The sequence below is a fragment of the Staurois parvus genome, unplaced genomic scaffold (assembly GCF_062004578.1).
Source record: "Staurois parvus isolate SC_StPar_1 unplaced genomic scaffold, SC_StPar_1.0 ptg001566l, whole genome shotgun sequence".
NCBI lineage: Eukaryota > Metazoa > Chordata > Amphibia > Anura > Ranidae > Staurois > Staurois parvus.
Window position 1 is genome coordinate 730881 of NW_028319362.1, and position 25954 is coordinate 756834.

Consider the following 25954-nt stretch of genomic DNA (forward strand, 5'->3'; position numbering starts at 1 on the left):
GTGCTAGAAATAAGGCATAATGTATAAAAGAACCAGCAAATAATGGGTACATTTGTTTTCAATAAATGAGCTGGTTACTATTTCCTCTTGTATTATTTATTTAAATTAGAATCAGTTAAAAAAAAATAAATCTTATAAAGCAAAAATAATTTCCCATTTTATAGTTACAATGTTGAAAAGTTTAATATTAAAACTCTGTAAAGTTTCAAAGTATTTGGGTTTCATCATGTTTAATCCTATCACCTTTTCTCAGGACACTTTTTATATGCAAATCAGCAAGAACAATCCGGGGTTATTTACACAACATTTACATCAGGAGTCAGCCAATGGAAAGCCTTCATTCGCTGCCTTCCCCGCCCATCTCCCTTGTATAAAGAGGTCCTCTCCTTCCCCTATTCAATGACTCTACTTCCAGAGATACCGGTATACTCATCTATTACAGCCCAGCTGGAGATTTGGTGACGTTGTCCGGAGCTGATCTGCAGAGGAACCCAATACTCAAGAAAACTAATTGGACTTCATCACAGCGGAATCCTCACCACATTAAGGTAAGGTCACTTTCATCTAACCAATCAAGGTATCTTTATTATTTAATGAACATTCTGATAATTATCCTGCAGAGGTTTATGAGGCATATTTAATAAATATATGGAAAACTGACACAAAGGGGCAAGAAGTGGAGGTTTAGGACAGGAAATTGACTGAACAATGTTGAATTCTTTGCTATGAAATACTACCTCTCACCAAAACAGGAGTACAACATTCTACTTCATAATCTCACTGAAAATTCACTTCATGATGTCTGTCCGTCTGATGCTATGTGGTCTTCCTGAGAACATATAGATGACATTTAGCAGGAAAACGCCTTAAATGTTTTTAAGGTGCTTGAAAAGGGATGTGACAGTTGAGTGTTTGGATGATATGACATCACTCATGGTTATTGTGGCTCATTCTAGGACTTCACAGTTTTGGAGAGAATGTTTTAGGGAAATGCCACTAATATCTTCTGATATCCTTTAGCATGACCTCTGCTGTCTTCTGAGTACAAAAAGTGAGGCAACCGTTTTTTATATTTTCCTTGAGAGTTTTGATTAAATTACACTTTTTAACTGACTGAGCTGTGTGTTCATCCCCCTGAATTTATGTAATCAAAACTGGAAAGTTGACATAGCTGGTCGGCAACAAGAGAGCAGAGTATCTGTTGTAGATTATTCTTATGGAATGTTTAATCTTTTCATGGAAGTATCTGCCAGAAATATGAGGGTCACCAAAACTCTTCTGGCAGCAGATACACCTTTCCATCAATGCTGACCAAAGTTTATTACATTCTCTTCCTGAAGGATACTTGGGGGTTAAATGAGTCTCCTGACCACCAATTACCAATAGCCTCTCCCCCCGCACACAACTGCACTTATAGTTATTGGATATATTTATGTGTTGCTATGTCTTGGCTTTTCCATTTGTTTTGCACTTGATAAAGTTATAACCTTACTTGATAATTTTCTTATATAAAGATTGCTGGCTTTCCATATTCAGCTCATTTAACTATACTCCATAAATTTCTATTGTTGTGTTCAAACTCTTACTTTAATAACTGAACCTTATTCCCGAGCCCCATTCAATAAGATGTGAAGCTTTAGTGAGCATCTCATATATATATATATGTATATCAATGTGGGTAATAGTATTCATATTTGAAACATTTCTATAGTTTTTCTAAAACAATTTGTTTTCTTCTTAATAATTCAACAAGTTTTCTTTTTTCGCTCTCCAGGACACTATGGCCTCCATTACTCATGGTGTTGAAGGATTTCTGAATAGAATGGTCTCCTTCTATTCACAAGAAATAAAGCAGGTAGACTTACAGGAGTACTTCACCATTATGAAGGAACTTGGAGAAGGTGGATATGGAAGAGTTTTATTGGCAAAAGACAAGATAACAGGTCAGTGAACTATTCTAAGTACCGTTTCAGTATCCTCTGCAAATATGTATGTATATGTTTGTACATTTGTACACTATAGACTTTATATTTATTAAATCTCCATAATATATCATGTTTAAATATTTTTTCATGTTGGTAGAATGATTTAGGGAACTAAGCATTGGGCTGATTCTTGGGAGCAGTTATGCAAATATTAAAATGCCTTGATGGGTACATATCTGTCTGGAGCAGTGGACTGTATTTCCATGCAGACTGTCCTAGATAATGATCACATGTGATGCTGAGCCTCCATGATTAAAAGGACAGACATATAATGAATGAAAGGGGCAGGCCAGGAATAGTCAGGCTGGGAAGGATATGATGCTAACAATGCTGGACGTCCTCCAGCCAGGAAACGAGATGGGATCTGTATGACTTGCTGAAGCTTCCGATGCACAATGAGAGACTATCGCTGTGTTCAGTGAAATCAGAGTAGGACATTTCAGCCCAGGAAAGGTTCTTGTACAGCTGATTGATGGTAAGGCTGAAATTTAGCTATGAATGAAGCATAATACATTCTCAAACATTTTAATAAGATCCGTTGCTCGAATATTGAGATTTTCAAGTGGATAGAAAAAATGATCAGCTAAAAATTTCCATTTCTTAATCAAAGTTAAATTATTTTTTTCTACAGGTCAAAGAATGGCATTGAAGACCATGGATAAAAACAGAACCAGCCAGCGGTCTTTCCTCCAGGAGTTCTGCGTTTCATACTTTCTTTCATCTCATCCCAATATCATTGGATGTAATGGCATCGCCTTCACCACCATCGACTACTTTGTGTTTGCCCAGGAACTAGCCCCTGTTGGTGATCTCTTCTCCATGATTACACCATACGTAAGTACATTAAGGTTTCAGTATGCCCTTTTTTTTAAAGTTTTGGATAAGGGAGAGTTAAAACTAATAATGCCCATCACTTTGTCTTAATGATGGAGATTGCCGGAACATTTATAAAAAGAGAATCTCTTTTGGGGGAAAACAAACGGCAATAGACTCCACTCCTAGTCTAAAACTAGATCAAAAGTGATGGCCATGCTTATACTTTAACTGATTCTGAATTACTCTTTATATTCTATCTTACTGTATTTAACAACTATTGTATTTTGATTTTGTATTCCTAGGTGGGAATTCCAGAAGACTCAGTTAAGAGGTGTGCTCTTCAGATCTCCAATGCTCTCGAATTCATATCCGAGAAAGGACTGGTGCATATGGATTTGAAGCCAGAAAACATTTTGGTGTTTGACCAGGACTGTCACTTCATCAAGATCACAGACTTTGGCCTTGCGAAGGTCAGAGGGACAGTGATAACATCCAGGTGTGGTAGCAAAACCTACATGGCCCCAGAACTACGTGACATGACCATTACGGATGGACTGGTTGTAGATGGCTGCCTTGATGTGTGGGCGTTTGGTGTTACCATCTACTGCCTACTTCTAGGGGATTATCCATGGCAGGTGGCCATGCCTGAAGATGAAGGATATAGAGGTTTTGTTGACTGGCAAAACAATTTTCATATGGACAATCCTCCTGAAGCATGGAGAAAGATTTCATCCGGAATAAGAAGGATGTTTGTTGATCTTTTGGCCATTGACTTTTCTAAAAGAAGTAAATGTACAGAAATCCTGAAATACATGAACGAAAGCTGGAAGGAAGAAATCCCAGATGCAATCACAGGACAAGAAGATGAGGATCCCATCAAAAGCAGCTCTGTACAATCTGAGGTAACCTCCATTTCTCACCTGAACACCTCACAGCGTAGTGTTACTAACACGTCTTTGTCTTACTTTTTGACCACAGACACTTCCGGATCTCAGTCTGAGATGACTCCATTGCCCCAGAAGGATGACATGGAAGAAGCACTGATCATATTCGATGATGAGTTCTCCTTACTTGTTGGTGCAGAGGTAAACATTGGATGAAGAAGAATCATGAGTGATGGTGCGTCCGAAAGAACATCACATATGGCCAACTTCCCCAGGTATGTACCTTTCTCAATTCACAATTTAATCTTTTAGGGCCATGTCACACTAGCAGTTCAGCACTAAGTCATCACTTTTTCCACCACAATATCCATCACTAATTTTGCTTTGATACTAAAGCAATCCAGTTTCAGTCAATAAATAGCCGCCACCTTATCTTCCTATAGAGGGATTATATTCTTTTAGAGGCTCTCTGTACCTCTTCTGATCTGCAGATCTCTATAAAATGTATTACCGATCTACCAAGAATGTTGTAACACACTAAACCTTTCATCCCAACTCTACATTTTTGTAAGAATGGCAGGGGTGCAGTCTATACCTACATACTTGCATTATGCGTCCTTCACTTTCATCTCAGATGGTTGGGGGGGGGGGGTACGTCCGTGATAGAACTCTTGTTAGCAACTCACAAAGGGGTTGGGTTAGGCCTTGTAGTTCAGAAGTTTAAAGTGAAGCTTGAATCAAAGGGGCCGATACTAAAGTCCTTCTAGCTAACAATGGTAATAACAGGACTATTGTTGGATATGATATTAGAAGTTTGCGGTAAAATATTTGAAATTGTTAGTATTTTATTATGGCATTGCCAAGACCATTTATAGTACATTTAGAGAGAGCCTTCGTCATTCATTTTATTTATGAATCTAGAGCAGTCAGATCAATGAAGGATGGTTGCTTTTTGGTTGCTGTAGGTCTCTATCCATTTTTATTTTGTCTTTTTGACTAGATTTGTCTACTCTGTGGATAGTTTGTAATTTACACAACCACAATCTGTCATATAACCTCTTGGCGGAACCTTTTAAACATTTTTGTAACCTTTTTAACTGAACCACAACCGGTGATTTCATTTATTACTCCAGGATACTCAGTTTTTCTATATAGATATTCAGAACTGACCACATGCATTTTGTCCTGTTACATTCCCTGTTCATGTTTGCATTTCACAGATCATTTCTATATTTTGCTCTAACAATATTTCTTTACATTTTTCAGATGACAAGTCTGGACTATCCACAGTGGATGAACAAGGCCCCTGCCTGGTACATGGGGGAATGTAACTTGTAGATATATGAGTAGTTACTCCTCCTGTGCACTGGGTGGGGCTCTTGAATTTTCTCTGTACAGAAAAATGCCCATTGATCCTGCCAGAAATCCTTTGAGTTCATAAATTACTTTTTGAGCTGACAACACTGCCTCTGTTGCATCTGAAATGCTAAGCAGTGTTGTCAGCCAGGTTTAGAAGGACCTGTTTAGCACTGACAGAGGTATATACTGGTATGTCAACCACTTTGCCACATGATTTAACATTTGTAACTGTGTGTACTGGAAAGTCAACCACCAAATTACTTTTTGGTGAATTGGATTCATCATTGAGGCAAATTGTAGCTTCCAGGCAACTCCTGCTTGGAGTAAACCATGATAATCATATAGTATATCTGGGTAAATAGTATCTTCAGGTTTTCTTTAAATTCACCATTTTCACCTCACTATGTGAATTATTCTCAAAGTTTATCATATTTTTGGGGGCGCATGCGCGGCCGGCTCTGGGATTACAGCTCCGTGAAGAGAGCTCCGCATCCCCGCCAGCAATAACCCGGCACTCACCAATCCCAGCAGCGGCACTGACCTCTCCCCACGCTTATAAGGGGACGCAGGTCTCCACTGGATCCCCAGGGAATATGCCCCGATGCCGCAGATCACCAGGGAAGCCAGGAAAGCTGACAAGCTTTTTCCCAGCTCTCAGCCCCTGCAGGCAAGATGGTGCTGGCTTCTCACAGACAGATGCCTTACAGACAGAATGGAGACCAGTGCACACAACAGACCCCAGGCTCAAAGCAACATTATACCCTGGAGACCCTGGTGAGTCCTCTCCGCCCCTGTCTCCCACCACAAGTAGCCCTGCTAAGTCCAGACCTAGGCTGGACATAGAAATTCCTCCTGTCACTCAGCCTTCCTATTCTACACTCAATTCTGCTATTTCTACTCCATCCTTAATAGAAAATTTTCCTGCTTCAGACCAACCTATCACTGAACTGTCTATGAACAGTATGCTTCTCTCCCTGTGACAAACATTACATGATGATCTGACGACGACACTATCACAAATTTCAACCATGGTACAACGACAGGACCACCATATCCGCCATATTGAAAATAAAATGGGGGAAATGTTCGCAGCTCACAACGACCTAATAGACGCATACACCGACCAGGGCACCGACATAGAACAGATTAACCTCAAACTAGCGGATCCTGAAGACCGCTCTAGGCGGAACAACATCAAATTCCACGCAATCCTAGAAAACATCAATTTGGACACCATAGAACCATATTTTCAACAATACATGAAACATCTCATTCCTTCCCTATCAGATGTAGAGCTCGCTATAGGTCCTGTGCGCAGATTACCAAAACTATCGTTCCTACTGGCCGCAGTCCCTAGGGACATCCTGGCACGTATCCACTTTTACCATGTGAAAGAAAAAATTATGATAACCACAAGAAACATTACATCACTACCGCCAGACCAAGCAAATATAAAATTATTTGCAGACCTACCTAAAGCCACTCTTCTAAACCGCAAGAAGCTTGTCACCATAACAAAAGCTCTGTGGAACCACGATATTGTCTACCAATGGGGTTTCCCCACAAAGGTCATTGTTAAACAACAAGGAAGGTTCTTTACAATTAAATCTCTTGAAGCAGGCTTCGACCTCTTGAAAGTCTGGAAGATCCTATCAGCGGACTCCCACCAACCCACCTCCAACCATACTCCTAGGGGAGTATCCATGGCAGGTGGCCATGCCTGAAGATGAAGGATATAAAGGTTTTGTTGACTGGCAAAACAATTTTCATATGGACAATCCTCCTGAAGCATGGAAAAAGATTTCATCCAGAATAAGAAGGATGTTTGGTGATCTTGTGGCCATTGACTTTTCTAAAAGAAGTATATCTACATAAATCCTGAAATACATGAGAGAAAGCTGGAAGGAAGAAATCCCAGATGCAATCACAGGACAAGAAGATGAGGATCCCATCAAAAGCAGTTCTGTACAATCTGAGGTAACCTCCATTTCTCACCTGAACACCTCACAGCGTAGTGTTACTAACAAGTCCTTGTCTTACTTTTTGACCACAGACACTTCTGGATCTCAGTCTGAGATGGCTCCAGTGCCACAGAAGGACGACATGGAATAGGCACTGATCATATTGTATGAAGAGTTCTCCTTACATGATGCAGAGGTAGACATTGGATGAAGGATAATCGTGAGTGATGGTGCATCAGAAAGAACATCACATATGGCCAACTTCCCCAGGTATGTGCCTTTCTCAATTCACAATTTAATCTTTTAGGGCCATGTCACACTAGCAGTTCAGCACTAAGTCATCACTTTTTCCACCACAATCTCCATCACTGATTTTGCTTTTATACTAAAGCAATTCAGTTTCAGTCAATAAATAGCTGCCATCTTGTCTTTTTTAAGAGTGATTACCATTGATGGGAGTGCGCATGCGCGGCCGGCGGGACGGACATGTCCCGATGAGGCTCCATCTCCCCGTCGGGTGACAGCGCCGAGGAGCAGCGAGTCCCGGCCCGCAATACAGCCTGGGGGGATCCGATCCCCGAGGCAACCCTCCCAGGGTCTGATCCATCCTGGTCTACGGCGGATCCTCCGCAGCAGGTCGGAGAAATCTGACAGGGGACTCTGTCCCCATTGTGAGCCGTGCACAGGCCCGCCCACCGCTGTCTACACAGCGCCGAGGCTGAGGAGAGAGAGCAGGGGGGCTGAGATCAGCATAACAGCCCCCCCTGACAAGCAGCAAAATGGTTAAGGGGGCACCCCGGCACCAGGTCCCCCCTTCAACCAAAACAATCAAAGAGGCCCTGGCAAAGGCCTCCACAAAGATGGCCACCGCCTCAGCTCGTGGAAGCAAGCAAGCAGCAGGGGCATATGCAGCCCTGCAGGATCCGCAGCCCAGCCATCCCTGCACATCTGAGGGCGAGTCTGACACTGAAACTGATGTCCCTGCACAAGCCCTGACGCCTGACCTTACACCCCCTGACCTATTGTCACGCTTTGAAAAAATGCTACATAAAGCTTTGAAGCAAACCTCGGACCGCATCACTGCCATGCTATCTAGGGAAATCCATGAACTAGGACAACGCACTGTGGACCTAGAACAGAGAGTAGACGGTCTTGACACCTTGCTTCAGACACATACGGATGACCTTGATCTCCTGTGTGACGAAAATGCAACATTATTAACACGACTGGAGGACTTTGAAAACCGAGCACGGCGCTCAAACTTACGTATCTGTGGCCTTCCGGAAACGATCGTCGATGTCCAATCAACGGTAACAGCTCTGTTCCAAGAGCTTGCCCCAGCTATCCCAATCGAAAGATTAGAATTGGATAGAGTTCACAGGGCGTTAGCATCATGACGCACGGGCGGTCCACCACTCAACATTATAGCCAAGCTCCACTTTTTCCGTACCAAGGAGCAACTCCTACAAGCTGCCCGTAACGCAGAATCTGTACAGTTCCAGTGTCATACCTACCAATTATTCCAGGATCTGAGCCCCACAACTATCTCCAAGCACAGGGCTATGAAACCTCACTTACAAGTACTTCAACAACACGCTATACCATATAGGTGGAGCTTCCCCTTTGCAGTGCGATTCCGATATCAGACCCGAGATTACACCTTCAAGACTCCAGAGGACCTTTTAGACACCTTGCGGATCCTACAACTACATCCCCCAGCGATGCCTTCAGAAAGCGCCAAGCGGAGGTCCACATCCTGCTCGCCGCGGAAGTCCTTCCCCGCACATACAACTGAAGGTCAACTCAGCCTCCACAAAAGAGGGCGTTTTTCGTCTCCGGGCCTATCTTCGCAAGATACCATGGACTGAACTATGTCCCACGCTTATCTTTTTTTTTCCTTTTTTTGCCACACACACCAAACGGTGTACTTTTTTGACTAACATTGATATCCTTTCTCCCTCTAACTGTTAAATTTTGGTTGCCCCGCAACCTGGGGATTGTTCTGCACCCCCCCTCCTGGGCTTCATTTTAGTTTATATTTGGGAGCCTAGGCTTTGGCAGCATGCGATGCCACACCCCTACACCCAAGATGTCTCACTAGTACTGCTAGTGCCGTCTGAGTCTGGGACACCCTGATTTTCTCGGATGTTTTTTTTTTTTATATATACCTGTTTTTTCTACCGGGACCTCGCCACCATTTATTAATCACATTGCTGTCATCCTCACGGTCCGCGTACCTGCACACTCCACCCTAGTCCCTGTGTTATTGGTTATTTAATAACACTTGGGCTACTATTGCTCCCTAGCCCACCCTGATTCCGTTTCTGTGGAATATTAAGGCCCTGTACATTCACGGTAAGGATATTTAACGAGCCCATGGGGAAAGTGCATAGTGGTTTGGATAGCATGGCACTACCGCCCGGAATGGAGCCTGACGATTACTGTGGGGGATGAGAACGTTGCAGAGTATGTTGCACAAAGTCATGGAGTCATGTTGGGGGGAGGGAGGAGGGTGTCCTTGGGAACCCACCTTTTAGGCCTTAAATGGCCTCCTACACCCCTTCTTTCATGTTACCTCTCTCATACCGTACCCCTCCTCCCTCCCCCCAACATGACTCCATGACTTTGTGCAACATACTCTGCAACGTTCTCATCCCCCACAGTAATCGTCAGGCTCCATTCCGGGCGGTAGTGCCATGCTATCCAAACCACTATGCACTTTCCCCATGGGCTCGTTAAATATCCTTACCCTGAATGTACAGGGCCTTAATATTCCACAGAAACGGAATAAGGCTTTCCGAACCTTTGCTACACTTCAAGCTCACGTGGTCTGTCTACAGGAAACACACTTCACTCCCAACTCCACCCCTAAGTTTTTTGGCCCTCGATATCCTCAGGTCTATACAGCCTCTGCCACCACCAAACGCAGGGGGGTACTGATTGCCTTCCATCGCACAACACCTATGCACCGAAATCAAAGACCCAGAGGGTCGTTACCTCCTGTTAGTAGGGCAACTCCTAGACGTAGATGTCACTATTGTTGCATACTATGCCTCAAACCAAGACCCTTTACCATTCCCTTCCCACATACTCTCGGTTATAGACCACCATAAGCGCAGAACTTTAATTGTTAGCGGAGACTCTAACAGTGTAATATATCCCTTTCTAGACAAATCTCCTCAACCATCCCGTCCCTGCCTCTAAACAAACCTTCCAAGCCATACTACAACGTTATTCTTTGATAGATACATGGCGGGAACTCAACCCGACTAAACGCCAATACACCTTCTATTCTCACCCCCACCAGTCATTCTCCAGGATAGATCATATTTTCATTACCACCGCCTCTTCCCCCCGGCTCCTGACTTCTGAAATAATTCCAATCCCTTGGTCTGACCATTGCACCATATTCACGACTATGACCTCGTTAGCCCCATCCCCGCTGAATCCTCTTGGATCATTAACGATAACCTGCTTGCAAACCCAGCTCACTGTCTAGAAATCGAAGCAGCCCTTAAAGACTATTTCTCTCTTAACCAATCACCTGATATTTCCCCTCTCCTGTTATGGGAAGCACACAAACCGGTATTGCGAGGGTTTTGCATTAGCAAAGCATCCTTCTTAAATAAAACCAAAAGACAACAACGTCTCTCACTGGAGCAAACCTATGATTGTTCTCATCAAGCCTTCCAGGTGGCTCCTATGCCTGCCAACCGTGAGGCCCTGGAGCGATCTAGATTGGTTCTAGATCTCTTTCTCACAGATCAAGAGGAACTCTCACTCCGTAGATCTAGGCACAAATATTATATTAGGGCAAATAAACCCAATACATTCCTGGCTCTCTCACTTCGCAGGTTCGACCAGCTCACTAAACCTATCCGAATTTGCACCTCTTCTGGCAACCTCACTAGTAACCCAGAACATATTCTACAGACTTTCCATAAACACCTGTCACAGCTTTATTCTTCTTCCACACCTTTTGACCCTACACAAGCTGATACCCTTCTAACTTCCATTTCTTTCCCGAAACTTTCAGAGTGCCAATTAGCGACACTTGAGCTACCCATCTCCCCAGCCAAAACCTTAGATGCTATTAAAAGTCTAAAACTACGTAAACGCCCAGGACCAGGTGGCTTCTCAGCCACTTACTATAAAAAATTTGCTCATCTCCTCACACCTATCCTCACTAATGCTTTTAACACTTTACTATCTGGCCAAACCTTCAACCATGAAACAGTGCAAGCGAACATTTCAATGATCCCAAAGCCGAATTCTGATGACACGCAGTGGTCCAATTATAGGCCAATCTCTCTCCTGAACATTGATATCAAACTGTTAGCAAAAATCCTCTCTTCACGTCTTAACCTGTGTATTGGCTCTCTAATTCATAACGACCAAGTGGGCTCTATCCCAACTAGACAAGCGGGAGATAACATTAGACGTGCATCTCTTTTGGCAAATTTTAGCCAGGTCTCGCAATATTCCTGCCTGTTTCCTGTCCTTAGATATCCGGAAAGCATTCGATACAGTCTCATGGCCATACCTCAACTATATTTTGCACCGTTGGGGTTTTGGCCCACACTTTTTAACCTGGATCTTCTCACTGTATCGAGAACCCTCGGCCAGAATTAGGTATCTGGGGCACAGGTCAGCTCAGTTCCGATCTCTAGAGGCACAAGACAGGGCTGCCCTCTGTCCCCCTTGTTCTTTTCACTGGCTATAGAGTCTCTGGCCCTCTTAATCAGAGCTAACCCGGATGTCAGGAGACTCGAGATAGGGGGCACACATCATAAGTTATGTCTCTTTGCGGATGACGTCTTGCTCTTTCTCACATCCCCATTGACTTCCTCTCCTTCCCTACTACGGCTTCTCGAGGCGTTTGGTTCACTCTCTGGTCTAATAATAAACCACAATAAATCAACAGCACTCAACATTTCTCTCCCCCCTATAGAGCTGACGCATCTGAAGCAGATTTTACCATTCCCATGGTCACAGTGTCATATCCCCTTCTTAGGAATCAAACTGACTCCTAAGTTATCAGACCTTTACGCAGCTAACTATCTTCCGGTGCTAAACCATCTTTCTGCTCTTCTGACCAAATGGTCTTCCCTTCCCCTCGCATGGCTAGGCAGAATAGCAGTGATAAAAGTATGGTATAGGCATCATCCTGTAAATCTGGAGTGTCTAAAGATTGATTAGTTTTGTTTTTTGTATACATGGTTTTTAGAATTAACTTCCTCGCAAACAGTTGTATGGTGTGTTTTTTAGGCTTCAAATTTGTCCATGTTGGTGTTAGGACAGAAGCCAAGACCCTTGTTAAGGATACTAATTTTATGTTCAGATAAACTATAACTTGTAAGATTGATGCTCATTTCATTGTCGTTACTAGGTATGCTGGATTCATCAGCAATCAATTTCTGTGACCTATGTTGGAATTTGAAAAAATTGTGGTTTGGTTCTAAAAAAACCTTCCTTGGGTGTATATGAAATTTTTCCTGGACTACATGGGGCTGAATGTGAGGTATTTTGAGTGCACGTGCAGTAGATGGAGTAGCAATGCAATCCTCACCACTTAAATTACCACCTGATCCGGTAAGGTCCCTGTTTGGAACATTAAAAGGTGCTTGATCAGTAGTGCATTTTTCTTAAATGATTGTTTGACCAGCCCATCGCCAGGGGGACTTCTTTTTTCCCTTTTTATGGGATTTTTTTTTTTAAACCTGTTTAACTCCTCTTGGCCTCCATTGAATTTTGTGAAAGGTTGGAAAAATTAGGAGTGTGCATCATCAAAATTTCTATACATGATTTTCTTTCTACCAATCCTAGGGTTTAAATGACATTTATAAGCTTTTTGTTCACCAAATGCTAATTTATCCCTACGAACTTCTCTCCTTACCAATTAAAATTTCTTTGGTATGTTCTATGTGTGTTTTTAAGATCACTTTCAAATTGAACAAATTTAGGATGATTGTTAAATAACTTTGCATGTATATCAATTGTTTTATCAATGTATTTTAATTTATGATGATACTCGTCAATCAATAGACATATTTTGAGGTTTTTTTTTTTTCCCCCCCTTGGCCTGTCTCACCTGTCTTTAATCATCATGACCTACTACAAAGGTAAAGAATGGGAAATCCTTATGTCCAGTGTATGAGGAGGATTCCAGCAAACATTACACCCCGACCGCTTCAACCCTGGCAGAATGACCATACCAAAAACCTCAAGCGACGCAGTCGTGCACTGGAGCGACCATGGCGCAAAACCAGATCCCAACAAGCGTTCACCTGATATAAATCCGCCTTCCTCACCTACACTTCCTCCCTCCACGCCACCAAGCAAGCCTACTTTGTAACCCTCATCAATACCCTCTCCTCCAGTCCTCGCCGGCTCTTTAGTTTTAACTCTACTCTCTCCGCCCCCACCTCCACCCAGTACCTCACTCACCGTCCACGAGATTGCTAACCACTTCCAAAGCAAGATCGATGCAAATCATAGGGACATTGCCACTGCTCAGACTTCCGCCCCACCTAGCACCCCCACACAAAAACCCCCTCAACACTCCTCTCCTTCAACCTCGCCACTGTCCAGACCTCCACCCCGCCCAACATTCCTCACACTATAACCCCCTCAACACTCCACTCCTTCGACCCTGCTACCACTGAAGAGGTTGCTAAGGTCTTCTGAAGCTCGCTTTACCACCTGCCCCCTTGACCCTGTCCCTACACAACTCCTACGATCTCCATCCTATGCTCCCTCACTCACATCTTTAATCTCTCCCTCTCTACTGGCGCATTCCCCTCCCCTCTGAAGCATGCGCACATCACTCTCATACTTAAAAAACCCTCCCTGGATCCCACCAACCCGAACAACCTCAGACCCATCTCCCTGCTGCCATTTACATCCAAACTCTTTGAGCGCTTAGTCTATAATCGCCTGAGTTCCCACCTCACCGACAACAACTTCCTTGATCCCCTACAGTCTGGCTTTCGTCCCCTACATTCCACCGAAACCGCCCTACTCAAACTCTCCAATGACCTGCTAACCGCCAAAGCTAATGGCCACTACTCAGTGCTCCTATTCCTTGACCTCTCTGCGGCTTTTGACATGGTTGACCACCCCCTCCTCCTCAAAACTATACTTTCTTGGCCTCAGACTCTGTTCTCTTCCTATCTATCACAGCGCTCCTTCAGTGTTACCTATAACGCTACCAACTCCCCCTGACTCCCCCTCTCTGTTGGGGTCCCTCAAGGTTCTGTCCTCTGGCCCTTTCTCTTCTCCATCTACACCTCCTCCCTTGGCCAACTGATACACTCCCACGGCTTCAACTACCATCTCTTTGCCGATGACATGCAAAGCTCTACCCCTTTCCTCACACCTTCAGTCTCCGCCTGAATCACTAGCCTTCTGATCGACATATCGGATTGAATGTCACTCCACTTCCTCAAATTAAACCTTTCCAAAACCGAGCTCCTAGTTTTGTTTTTTTTTCTCCCCAGCCTGCGCCCCCCCACCCCGACTTCTCCATCACGACCAACGCCACCATATGCCCCACCCCGCAAGCCAGAGTACTAGGTGTCATCCTAGACTCCAATCTGTCTTTACAGCCCCAGGTCCAATCACTGGCATTCATGTAGACTCCACCTCCGCAACATCTCCAGAACACATCCGTTCCTAACCCCGGAAACTATTAAGCAACTCATTCACTCCCTTATTATATCATTACTTGACTACTGTAACTCCCTCCTCACTGGCTCACCTCACCGCAGGCTTTCCCCGCTTCAGTCTATGCTGAATTCTGCAGCCAGACTCATCCACCTCACCAACTGCTCTGTATCCGCCACCCCCCTCTGCCAATCCCTCCACTGGCTTCTGATTGCCCAACGCATAAAATTCAAATTACTAACCTTGATGTACAAAGCTGTTCATAACACTGCCCCAAACTTCATCACCGACCTGGTATCCATTTACCACTCAAAACGTACTCTCCGCTCCCCATAAGACCTCCTACTCTCGAGTTCCCTGGTCTCCTCCTCCCATGCCCGTCTCCAGGGCTTCCCCCATCCTCTGAAACTCACTACCCCAATCCATCAGACTGTCGCCTACCCTCCTCACGTTTAGGCGCACCCTGAAAACCCATCTCTTCAGGGAAGCCTACCCTGCCCTCAGCTAATTGCCAATCTCCTCCACTCTTCCTACCACTCTATCCCCCACAGCTATTTCCTCCGGTACCACTATAACCTCCCTCCTAGATTGCAAGCTCCAAGGAACAGAGCCCTCGAATCCCTCGTGTATTGTTACTGTACTGTCTCGTGTACTGTCTCCCATTATAATGTACAGCGTTGAGCAAACCGTTGGCGCTATATAAATATTGTATAATAATAGACTTATCCATATTATTTGCATTTCCACCCTATGGGCCATTGCTCTCCATTGGAAGTCCCCAGTAGTTCCTCTGCCTCTGTATTGTGGGTAGTTGATATGGTCATGCTCATGGAACGTATTCAGTACACATTACTGGACAGGATGCATTCGTTCAACAGAAAATGGGATGGTTGGATGATGCATTGGCACTTAATGATAGATTAAATCTCTGCTGTACCATTGTTTGTCTTTGACTCTTGTCAGTTATGTGGTTAATCTGCCTACAATGATGACTTCCTCTCTCATGTATTTGATCTTTCATTTTTTGTGATTATCTTTATTTCATTGTAAATTATTTATGTGCATTTTTCTTGCTGTTCATTCTACCTCATGTATGATGTGCAGTTTTTGTAGTCCCATCTTTTAATAAAAACTTTTGTAAACAAAAAAAGACTGAATTAAGTTTGATGTCAATTTTTTTTTTGCTTCATTTAAACTTCTCTTTAACATGTTTAGAAATATTGCATTATAACAAAACCAAATCTGTAGCTATTTATAAAGGATTTACTGCAAAGGTTTGCTGGACATTCATTCATCTGTATTTTATGCCACTAACAGGGGATTCATTCTCTTGAAAAAATGCAGCAGATGGATGAATCTTATTTGAGAAAGGTAAACAATATTTAACCGTCATCTACATACAACATAATAGATTTCTACTAAATTTAGATTTGTCCATTGCATTTAAATTCAAAGAGGATTCACCCATCATTTTCCATCAAGATTCACTCATCAGCAGTGAAAAATATAATCAATTTGTGAAAGTGACAAATTCTCATCAATTCCTATAAATCATACTTTTAGTTAAACCATTACATATCCATGTGATCAATAAAATATAACTGCTCAGTGCAAAAGAAGTGACTTAGTGCAAATGATCCACTTCCAGGAATCCAGCCAAAAATCGCAGCTGGTATTCGTGTTTCTCCACCATCACAAGGATATGCAATTAATTATTTAAGTATCATTTATATGGTTTAATACAAATGTATTTGTCATTTTCATGAATTGATTATGTGCATTCCTGGATTCATTGAGATGTTACAGGGCTAGCACAGCACATTTGATCTGATAATAGTTGGGTTGTTGGTGTTTATGGCAACTCTTGTAGCAGTTGCTAATGTAAGCAGTTGTGTCCCTTCCTATGCTGAGATAATCCTGCAAATTTGGCATCCCCAGAGGTCCACAGTGGGACACCCCTAGTCCCAACAATGGAGGGTGGCTCCCATAAACATGTCCTTTGTGATGCAAGCAGTATCATCAGTTACATCTCAGCCAGGTGTTCTACCTCCTCTTTAACATATCAATTCACAAGTCCATCACCATTGAGATGATCAGTTCTGTCCTGGGGGTAACATTTCTCTCTTTATTCTGCAACTACATAGTCATTGTCATAGAATGAAGAAAAACTAAAGCATATTTTATTAAATATCACAATCTCTATTGTATTGTTACATTTACCTAAATTGTTAAATTATTTGTTTTATACTTTTCACTACATTTCAGATTTCAGCTGTTTTTTAGTGACCATCTCCATGCAGTAGGCCTCCTTGATGAACAACAGCTGACATGAGGGGGAAGCTACACAGCAAGTGTATTGATTGTATTCAGTCTGTTCAGACAGGTAGAACAATAATAAGAAGAGGTGAAATACAACAAATATGATAAGATGGAAACAGATTCTCCTTATAATGAGCCAATATGACTACCTTCCTGCAACCCGGTCTATTGTTATGTCATACAGTATCACCTGTAATTAATAGAATATCGCCCCTTGGCAGCTTACATTTAAATCAAACAATTCCCATCTATCTACAGAACCCGGACATACAATATAAGACGTATTACACAACCACATTGATCAAACTCTAGATAATATATATTTCTCAGTACAAGAACTATTGATATCTACCAATGGAGATTTCACATAAACTCATATTGTAACAGTCACCCCCTTGTAGCCAGTAAAACCAGACCACACATGTAATATTGGTTTATATGCAATCTCCTTTACGATTTATAGTTTTGCCTTTGTATTCTGAAGACTCTTTAAGCACAAAATGATGTCTATTCTCACATTGGACCCCTTTGGCAGGTAGGGGGACTAGACCACATAGCCAGGCAGAATGGAGGCAGATTGGACCCCATTGGAAGGCAGAATGGAGGTAGACTCCAGTACAGCTCTGTGATCTCTCTTCCATAGATCTGGATCTTAATGTCTGTAGTCCATCATTTTTGCTCTGGATGTACTAAGTTCATAATCACAAAAGAAAAATAAAATCAGTTCTCGGTACTCCAATAATAAATAAGTCTGAAATGCCGATCTGATCATGTTGCACTTGTTTCTTGAACATCCTTTCATAAATAAATTTGGTAAAGCTGACTTGGTAAAGTATTTTTGGATACGCTTTCCTGGCTTTCTGAAATAAAACAAATAAAAAATGTATCCCACAATGTTCTAAGACTGGAATATTCCATACACAGGATTGAGGCACAAAATTTAGAATAACAATGGTGTCTACTTTGAATAGCCAACACCTGATAGTCAATAGACAGAGGGGACATGATGAACAATGGTGATGGGATCCTGTATGTACAGTAAGCATGGAATGAACAATAGTACAGGTGGACCCCCCAGGAAGACAATAGGAACAGTAAACATTGGCAGTGTTATGCTAATAACTACCACAAGCAATTCAACAGCCAATGTTAGGGGGGCAGTACACCTCAAAAGTCAACCTCAACTTATAATAATGTATTCTAGATGTAACAGATATTAAAAACACAATCCAACAATTACGTATCTGCTAAACTGACCACACATACACAGCTCCATACCCTAGAACGTTTTTTAGCCTTGCACAGAAAGACCAAAACTCATCTATTTAAAATAATTGGAAGTAATGAATTCATTTCCACTTTCCCAGCAATGAGAATGCTTAAAACATTAAAATCATCTCCATAAGTTTCTCTTAGTTTCTCTTTCCTGCAAAATACAATGGGGTTGATTTAGTAAAACTTGAGAGTGCAAAATCTGGTGCATCCCTGCATAGAAACCAATCAGCTTCCAGGTTTTTTGTCAAGGTTTAATTGAACGAGCTGAAGTTAGAAGCTGATTGGCTACCATGCAAAGTTGCACCAGTTTTTGCACTCTCCAGTTTTAATAAATCAACCCCAATGCATTTAGGTGACACAAAATTTAAATGAAAAAACTGTTAAGGCTTTTATTAAAAAAAAAAGGTCCAGCTTTTTGCCTTATAAAATAAAAATATCATAGTGAGAAAAAAGATTAAACCCAAAAATTCCCATTACTGAAATCTTCCCCATTAAATTAACTGTGTTTAATGGTTCTTCCAATATATTTATGGGAGATCTAAATATTGAAAAACAATTCTGTGGTGTATCCTCCCTGTTTGTTTTGGAGGTCTTCTAATACCCACTATGTTGCACTGAAACCCTCAGTTGAGTGTTCTGACAAGTGGTCACAAATTAAGTTACCCAATCGATATACTTTACTAAATTATACCACTAGAGATAATAGATCTCAGAGAGTTCATTGTCTTATAGTCACGGGGTGCAGGAAGCAAAATCACTTGAGTCTCCCATCAACACAGTCAGTGTTGATGGGGGAATCCCTCCCATTGAGCTATTGTGTTCCCCTGGTGGAGATAGGTGGTGAAGGGAGTCTATTAGCTGTACCCAATTTGATCGATCAATCAACTTTGGTACATTCACCACACCTATACATAGGTTAAATATTGACAGGTCCTTGCTGAACCGTCCAAGATTTGAACCTTCTATGGCGGGCTTTAGTTACAAAGCTTTCCATACTAAACATGGCAGCCATTTCCAGCAGATGGTGCCCACAGTTTCCAAGTAATTACCTTAAAACTTTTCAGAGTTCCACTAACAAGTTGAGCTTATTTATTTTTTTAAGCAATTAGTTTAAGACTACAATATTCAGTACACCCAAGGTGTTGGAGCACAGAAATTTACCATAACAATAAGATCTACCCTGAATGGTTTCAGCCTACACCCAACAGACAATACACAGAGGAGGAACTGAAGGCAATGGTAATGAGATTTGGTAATTACAGTAAACAGACGATAATAGAGGTGAACACCCAGACACTCAGCAGAAACAATTGACAATGACAATGGCTACCATTTCCTCCAACAACAATGTTTTGTATTGTATACCAAAAGAACCTAAAAATACTCCATACTCTGGTCCACTGACCACACACAGCTTTATACACTAGAAAGTTTTTACAATGCACAGTGAAAAAAATAAAGCTATAATTTATCTGCAACAACTGTATTCACTTTATTCATTTTCTACAAAGTTCCACTTTTCAAAAATGAGGATGCTAAAATGTGAACATTACCAAACATCCTCCCTGCTACATTTAGCTTTAATTTCATACAAATACAATGCATTTCAATAAAACAAATCACAATAAACTAAAACAAGTTTTAAAAAAATAAAAATCTTTCAATTCATGATTTTTTTACCTTAATAATAAAATAAACAAAAAATAAATAAAATCAAACAAACAAAATAATATTTCCTCTTCAGTTTACTATTATCCTTATTAAATTGACCGGCTTCAGTTGGTTCTTCCAATATCCTTTTCCTGAATATGGCAATCCTGCAATCTAGTAATATAGAAGGTAATTATCAAGCATGTTCTACTATCCAACCTAATGCAGAGTAGCTGCTTATTTCCTGCATTTCCTCCACATTTGGTCTATGATTCCCTATGCCTTGCTCAATAAAGTACTGGAAGTATGGGACACACTGGTGAGGCCACCTCCTTACCTTTACTATGGCACCCCAAAAACACTTCATTACCTTTAGGAGAGAAGAAAATCTGGATTTTACCAACATCAGGGTTTTTATTAACCTTTTCAGTTAAAATAATTTGGCCCCCAATGTGATCTGGACTTGTCACAATGAAGTACTCTCTATTTTTTGTTTGGTGACCTCAAGGTGAACATTTAAAGTAAAGTAGATTGTGGAGACAAAATACAACAAATACAAAGCAAACATGACAATAAAGACATACATTTCACCATCTCAGGGAAAGTTCCTTCATCCCCCCAATGAACATATATGTGTATGAGCGCAGTGCTGAGTCTGAGCAGTTCCACATTACTAAAAATGACTAGTGATGAAGCCCCATAGCAGAAAAATGTATTTTGGTCTCAAACTTTATATGTAAATCTTCTGCTTGTAAAAGATTAGTATATATTGTAAGAATCTGCAGAAGATTTTTGAAGCTTTTAGTGATGGAACATCTTTGTTAAAACCTTTAAAGAATAATTTTACTTTCAGGGTCCAATCACAGCTCAGCATTCCAGCCTTTGTCAGTTCATATATATTGCCCACTTTATAGTCTCAGGTGGGTGGAATTCTATGTTGGTTTTAGATTGTATATTTATGATTTATATATGGATGCATGTTTATATTTCATTTATTTAGACACATTTTATACATAAACTTTCCATGGCTAAATTGGGTCAATGTGATATTTTGCATTTTTGTAAATTTATGTTGAACGATTTAATACAAATATATTATTAAAAGAAAATTAAGACATTTTATACATTATCTCTATAAAGCTTAGCATCTAGAAACTGTTTCCTTGGTTAATTAAATCATTTAAAATTAGTTTCAGAGTAATTTCCCGCCCTCATCACACTGGCACAGCATAAACAATCCCCATTCATATGGACCTACCTGCTCCACCCTTCAGGAGCCCATTCCAAAGTCACCAATCATATGTTAATGAGCAGCTCCTCTGTGTTGGCCAATCAGAATCTCCTTTAACAAATTCTTTTTTCTCCCCACATATATACCAGACCTCCAGTTCTTACTTTCAGTGACTCTCATTTTGCTTGTAGCAAAAGTGATTCATTTCCTCCATTGACTGCTTCCCGCCAGAATTGCTTTTCAGAAGACCACATAGATTTCCTCCGTGAAGACCGACTTTGAGACCATCAATACCTTGATTTTCCAAAGTAAGTCATATAGAGCTTCATAGTTTTATAATCCTCAGTTTTATCCTTTTCTAGGGTTTTTCTACTATTAGAAGATGTACTTAGCAGAAAGTTAGATAGTAAAACTGTTTAATGTTCTCTATTTTTCACACTTACCTGTTATTTATTGTCACACAAATAGCTAGAGGCCAACTCCAGCCAATCCAATTTATTTGCTTGATTTATGAATGAGTTATAACTTCTGTCAGGTTTTTATTACCACCTGGGTCCTTATTGGGAAGATCCACTAGTGACCCAATACTGGGACACACATGGCAATAAACACCTGACGAAGATATGAGTCTGAGTGCTCCAACTATCTTGTCCTATGACATGCTCAGATCATTTGTTGTACTTTGTACTTAACATTTAAATATACTGTGTGTGTGTGTATATATATATATAAAAACATTTTTCTGTTTATCTTCATCCCTTGCTAGTCTGGCTAGAGTATTCTATGGCATTCTTTTGCAACCAGGGTGCCCAGGTACCCTGGGGTGCCTTCTGGGTTCTTCAGCAATGCCTTGGTAGAATTGCCCCAAAAACTGAAAACAAGACAGTAAGTGGATCAGTCCTGCCTTTTTGTTACACAAACCACAAGTTTGTATTGTGCAGCATTCCAACCTTGGGTACTGTGGGGTCCAGCCGCTGACATTCCTAACAACGAATGATGTAATTGGTTGAAAAGGAGGACATCAGTCACCTGAATCCTTGTTTGCCCCTCTCCATCAGCACTGGGGTCACTTTAGCTGAGTGAGGGAGAATGTTGGGACATGTCGGTAGCAATGTGCAAAGGTGCAATAGCTATGAAAGAACAAACCACTTCTAATGTTGGGGGTCCTACTTGTGTGGATGTTGCTGCGTTACGTAAAACTATTTGTTTAGTTCTTTACATTTTAGCATGGGGTGCCTCAAGATTGTGTGGAATTTTAAAGGGCACGTTGACTAAGAAAAGGTTGAGAAACACTCATCTATGGTGTACGCATAGCAAGACCAGTATAGGTCCATGATGAGGGACCCCTTGTATTTTCCTGTTACTATATAATGCTAGAATGCAGTTTTTCATTGTCCAGTTATACTGACTCTGGAATATTTCCTATTGTGAATTGATTTTGGTCACCTTTGGAAATAGCCACCAAATCTTCTGTTTGTGTACCTGTTATTATTCTTTAATAAAAATATTATGGGACAAAAAAAATGTACAAAACCTAATAAAGGTTTTCATTCTTCCCCCACTTGTGCCCTCTTATAGAGGTTTTGCTGACCACACACATGAAGTGAGGGAAGATCGGACGTCAGAAATGGCAATAAAAAGTTAAAAGATGTTCTAACCCTTTTCGGTTTTTGTCCAAATTCTTTGGTTGGATTTGTGCTTGAAGTCTCAGGAAGTCACATATCTTTAGTAAATAATTTTACTGTATTACAGCAAAGTAAAACCAGGGACTTCCTAGGATGGCACCTAAGGACAGAAAGTCAACACCCAGCTATAAAAGATATTTTCATAAATGTTAGTCATATCATGCAAACTTTAAAAGATTCACACATGATGTTCAATACAAAAACTTTTGTATGATGTGACTAATACATTCGGAATTTGTATCCCTATGTTTTGAATTGATATCCCTGGCTGCCATCCTAGGAAGTCCCCGCTTGTTACCTTGTTGTAGACATTTGTTGCTTTGGAATGATGGCACTCTCGGTCCTTTGCCCAGTGCCATTCTACATCACTCCTTTCTCTCTATGGAATCTATAAAATAATTGGACTTCTTACATATAACTTGTATGTATCAGAGTAAGGGTTCGTGTCCATAGAATCAGTTTGATGTCCATTTGAGACCCTTCTAAAATAATTTATAATACTGTATATTGACAGGTGAATTTGATGGGCTTCAAGTGGGTTTTGCATTACCATAGACTTATATAGGAAAACAATATCCACTTGCTGTGAATAAAAGCTCATCAACATAAGCCCAACATGTATTTAATAAGAATTGTAAGCATATATCAGCTTTAAAATGTAAAATAACTGTCTTTAGTTACAATACTACCCCTCCCCCCACCTCTAATGAAGGTGACAATTAATAACAGTAACTGGGTGATATCCAGAGAGATGATTAATGCCGCTTACTAATGATTAGTGCCACATGAAACTAATTTGTATGTTTTGATGTTGTGATTCCAGAATGGCTTCTAGCATTGTAGAAGTAACCAAGAACACTGCAAGGAAACTTCTTGAGCTCATTGCCGAAACCTCAGAAAACCTGACGATGATGGAAGTCACAGACCACTTCCACCCCATCAAAGAGCTCGGGACAGGATCGTATGGAAAGGTTCTCCTGGCCAAACATCGGGGTTCAGGTAAATTTGTAGCCTAATTCATGTAAAGAGAATGATTTACAGAATCAGTTGTGCTTCTGAGTGCTTTTGAGCAGCATTTTTAAGTTTCTAAGTTTTCCAAGCCCCCCTTGCTTCCAGTTTTTGAGTGATGGTTATGGATCTTAATAAGTCAGAGCTTTTAGATTTACAGAAACTTTTAACTAACTTTAGCAGGTTTTTAGCAAGCTTCATCATTTCTCTAATGTTGGGTTTATGATACTCATTGTCTTTTTATGTCTTTTTCAACAGATGAGTTGGTGGCTATGAAACTGATGAATAAAGAGAAAACTCCAATGGACAACTTCCTAGTGGAATACGGAATGTCTCTTAGTCTCAGCGGCCATCCAAATATCATCGCAACCCATGAAATCGCTTTCCAAACCAGCAACGATTATGTCTTTGTCCAGAAGGTGGCACCAGCTGGAAACCTTCATTCAATAGTAAAGCTAAATGTAAGTTTGTATCAAAAATGTATTGATCTTTATAAAGTCACAATTTCTAGTTTTAGTTGCTTTTGAAGCATTTCTGAGTTTTAAAGATTCCTTTCCCAGGGCAGTGAGTTGGTAGGATGTATAGTTGGCATACGCTTGTTGTTTTAGGTATGTGTATCACTCAAGATATGAAGCAAGGTTTAAAATGGAGTAAGATGGGTTAAGATGGATCTTGCACCATTAATGGCACCATTTTGTATGCTGACAGGTTTCCTTTAATCCTAGTCCTTGTGTATTCAGCTAATGTATGTTTGTTTCCCTGTACACGAGGTAAGGTGGGTTCAATATGTTGGGTAACATTGTGTTATATTTGTGTCTAGTGACTAATTTTCTCTCTTTTTTCCCTACAGGTTGGTTTAAATGAAGATATTGTAAAGGGTTTTGTTCCACAGGTAGCGAGTGCCTTAGACTTTATGCACAGCAGAGGAATGGTCCATCGGGACATTAAACTGGACAACATTTTGCTCATGGACATTGAATGTAAGGAAGTCAAATTAGCAGATTTTGGACTGACGAGGCTCCGGGGCACTCAAGCACCATGTATGGCCTGGTCCATCCCATATACTGCTCCGGAATTGTGCAGCTTAAAAGAAGGGGATCAATTGCTGCTGCACCCGAGCATTGACGTGTGGGCGTTTGGAGTCTTGTTGTACACAGTTATGACCGGCTCATATCCTTGGGAAGAAGCAGGGGGTCATGACCCCATGTATCGGGAGTTTGCTTGGTGGCAAACGAAGAAAGACCTAACCTTGGCACCAGGAAAGTGGCAACAATTCTCCATGGAAGCCAGGCAGATGTTCTGGGACTTGTTGGCCCTCAATGCCTCTGAGAGGTGTTCTGCTATGGACATTTTAAAATATGTCCACCTGCCATGGACAGCAAAAATGCCTCCAGAGAATCTAACCAGGAAAACGGTCATACATGTGATATAACAGAGTGCATGATGTCCATTGTGGAGCCTCATCAAGTGTTGCCTCATACAAGACTCATGTTCTAGGGGAAGGTAAGTCTAAATCTTAGGACTGCTGGCTTTTTCTGTAGCTGGTCACATGTTTGCTTATCTACTGTAATTGCTGATTTCAGGAATACTAACTCATAGCGTAGGAAAACCGTATATAATGAGCCACAGAAGCACAGATCTAATTGGACCACATGTCCACTTCTTTCCACCACAGTTCTCAAAAGCAATTTCACTATTCAAACATATACCATTCTAAAGCCATAACACCGATGTATGCTTACATGGTACCTACACTAATTACACATTCATTCTATTTGGCTTTAGTCTCCCAATGATTCCCCTGCCTAAGAAAATATTATATGGTCAAATTACGGGACCCTCTGATCCAGGGCCACAGAGCAGCTAATGGCATGGTTATACTACATAGAAATTACATTGCACTTCTTCTCACCATTGATTTTATTGTTCTCCTTAAATGGCCTTAAAACTCATTTCCAGTTTTATTCTTTCATGTGGTAGGAGGGGGGCCTGTTTACAAAAACAAGCAATGTTCACCCTCCCCAAGCTCTAGTGCTGCCCCATATTGTCTTTGCTCCAGATTCGGTCTTTTCCAGGATTTGACACCCAATGTTATGCAACATCTTCTGTGAGCTGA

At 41.2% G+C, this 25954-nt stretch overlaps 2 protein-coding genes across 2 annotated transcripts; both read left to right on the forward strand.

The window, feature by feature from the left end:
* Positions 1–1822: 1822 nt before the first annotated feature.
* On the forward strand, positions 1823–5023 carry LOC149435275 (serine/threonine-protein kinase SBK1-like). The gene is made up of 4 exons (XM_089662851.1): positions 1823–1943; positions 2617–2819; positions 3104–3886; positions 4952–5023. Exons 1-4 carry the CDS (start codon positions 1823–1825, stop codon positions 5021–5023), a joined length of 1179 nt encoding a protein of 392 aa, XP_089518977.1.
* Positions 5024–7258: 2235 nt separating this feature from the next.
* Positions 7259–25270, forward strand: LOC149435276 (serine/threonine-protein kinase SBK1-like). Its single transcript, XM_089662852.1, has 4 exons — positions 7259–7275; positions 23654–23829; positions 24097–24299; positions 24689–25270. Exons 1-4 carry the CDS (start codon positions 7259–7261, stop codon positions 25268–25270), a joined length of 978 nt encoding a protein of 325 aa, XP_089518978.1.
* Positions 25271–25954: the final 684 nt, after the last annotated feature.

Bases quoted from the DNA above. Each gene is read 5' to 3' on its own strand.
- LOC149435275 (XM_089662851.1), top strand. From the start codon at position 1,823: ATGGTCTCCTTCTATTCACAAGAAATAAAGCAGGTAGACTTACAGGAG. The intron at 1,944-2,616 runs GTCAGTGAACTA...TTTTTTCTACAG, and splicing joins GGCAAAAGACAAGATAACAG to GTCAAAGAATGGCATTGAAG. The intron at 3,887-4,951 runs GTAAACATTGGA...TACATTTTTCAG, and splicing joins CCTTACTTGTTGGTGCAGAG to ATGACAAGTCTGGACTATCC.
- LOC149435276 (XM_089662852.1), top strand. The intron at 23,830-24,096 runs GTAAATTTGTAG...CTTTTTCAACAG, and splicing joins GGCCAAACATCGGGGTTCAG to ATGAGTTGGTGGCTATGAAA. The intron at 24,300-24,688 runs GTAAGTTTGTAT...TTTTCCCTACAG, and splicing joins ATTCAATAGTAAAGCTAAAT to GTTGGTTTAAATGAAGATAT.